This window comes from Chrysochloris asiatica, unplaced genomic scaffold (genome assembly GCF_000296735.1).
Source record: "Chrysochloris asiatica unplaced genomic scaffold, ChrAsi1.0 scaffold00452, whole genome shotgun sequence".
In the NCBI taxonomy this organism is placed as follows: Eukaryota; Metazoa; Chordata; class Mammalia; order Afrosoricida; family Chrysochloridae; genus Chrysochloris; species Chrysochloris asiatica.
The window spans coordinates 1,169,878-1,171,805 of record NW_006408970.1 but is presented as its reverse complement, the minus strand read 5'-3'; the positions used below and the strand labels follow the sequence as shown (position 1 = coordinate 1,171,805).

The window sequence follows — 1,928 nt, the reverse complement described above, 5'->3', positions numbered from 1 at the left end:
GGACTCTGCTTATCCTATAGTGCGCCACCAGGATGCGTTCTTGTTTTTGACCAGGAGATATCATTTCCTTCATTTTAATTTTTATAGTTGTTCTATGAAAATAACTTTAATAAGCACCACAATTCTCAAGAACCAAAAAAGTAGGTTTGTTACTTGAAGTTCATAAGACACATCATAGGAGGAATGAAGGTCAAAGCAAAGTTTCAACAATGTGTGAAGCTTTGAGAGAACCCATGTTTCCTTCCGGTGCATCTACAGGCTAATTCACACTTGCATATAAAAACACCAGCATGTTTCTTAACAAACCTGTTAAGTGTCAGCATTTGTAGACACAGGGGATGTTTGCCTACAGATGGCATGGCTGTTGAGCCGCCAAGATCTCAGTTTGCATAGTGTAAGAATAGTTTTAATTTTTATACATAATTACTTGCTCTTTTTCCTAGAAGTCTGACTTATTTTTGTCTCCTACTTTTGCAGAAGCAGATGATGTGGGGAAAGTACAGAAAAAAAGAAAACAACTGGAAACTCCTATAGACTTGACCCGCTGCTCAAACATTAAAGGTTGGCATGCCCCTAGGTTATCTGACCAATTACTCCTGACTGTCAATGCCCTGCAGCAAGCCCACAGCTCAGGGTCATTTGCTTATCCTGGGAGACCCAAAGCCCAAGTCATTGATGCCCAGGGTCCTTCCATCTCCCATTCGAGGAAGTTTCTGAGTTTCAAAGGAAAATCACTCCAGCATGCCGTTGAAGAGTTGAGGACCAGCAACCCCACCACAGGAGTGAAAAAAACTACCGTGCCGCTAGAAATACAGAAACTGAAGCCCATTCTCAAGAATTCTTTGCACAGTTCCAGAATTCAGTCCACCATACCCCAGCCTATGATTATCCGCCCCAGGCTCTCTGGCAGCTTCAAAGGCAAAGACCGAGTGCCCAGCTGTCTTGAAGGGGCAGCGCGCAGTGCTGGCCACTTGACCAGCATGCACGTCATCAGACAGAACCGCATGGCTGCTCCACGAGTGGACACAGTGACCCAGTCTCTCAAAAAAGAACGGCCTCACTTCTACACAGCCCTCAATCCCTTTAGAATGAACACGGGGTTCAGGCTGTTGACTACGAAGGAGGAGAAAGAGTACAGGGAAGCCAAGATGAAGGAATATCAGGCAAGTGAACCCACCGTGGTAGTCGATCCAGAAAAAGCCAGCAAAACGGCCTGGCTCAGGAAAATCAAAGGCCTGCCTATAGATGATTACAAGAAGCAAGGGAAAATAGCAGCCCCTGAACTTGGACAAAACACATTTATCTGAACTAGGCTTGGGGAATTACAATAAACACAAAATCAAGTGGATGTTGGGGTTTGGCCTTCTGCTTTGTTTAGACTGGAAATTGTGAGAACTTCTAATTATCTTCCTATAAATCTAAGAATTGCTATTATCAAAGTGAGAAAACAGAGGGAGGCTGGAGGGATTGGTAGGTGTGTACGACCACTGAGAACCATTCAATGAGACTTGGGTTGGAGGAAGGAGGGAGAGGTGGCCAGTAGAAATTTGATACCACTCATTACCAACTTAATGTAATGAGAATTCTGTTCCAGCAAATGAAGTGATAGACATATCAGAATTATGCCTTAGAGTTCCATAGTAATTTTGCCTGGAATTTCGGTGAAACTTCGTGAGGTGAGAATCTTAAGGGAGAGATGGCCACCATGGATTTGAGCTATTGCATAGGAGGAAGTTTTGTATTCTTCTCTATCTCACAGCTAACTCTTATGGAAGAGAATTGAACAGATTCATCCTCTTTATGAAAAGGGTCACCAATAGTGAGTGCATTGAGATTTCTGCTTAGACCTTTAAAGGAGTGGTGTCAGGTATAGAAGAATGAAGCCTACTATAAGGAGCTCTGGTAGTGTAGTGGTTACAAATCGGGCT

At 43.5% G+C, this 1,928-nt stretch overlaps 1 protein-coding gene across 1 annotated transcript in view; it reads left to right on the top strand.

The window, feature by feature from the left end:
- LOC102818493 (F-box/WD repeat-containing protein 10-like) overlaps nt 1-1,307 on the top strand; it is an 81,466-nt gene extending 80,159 nt beyond the window's left edge. The window contains exon 7 of the mRNA XM_006877275.1: nt 578-1,307. Coding sequence (XP_006877337.1) covers nt 578-1,307 — 730 coding nt within the window. The remainder of the gene's footprint in view (nt 1-577) is intronic.
- The last annotated feature ends 621 nt before the right edge of the window (nt 1,308-1,928 follow it).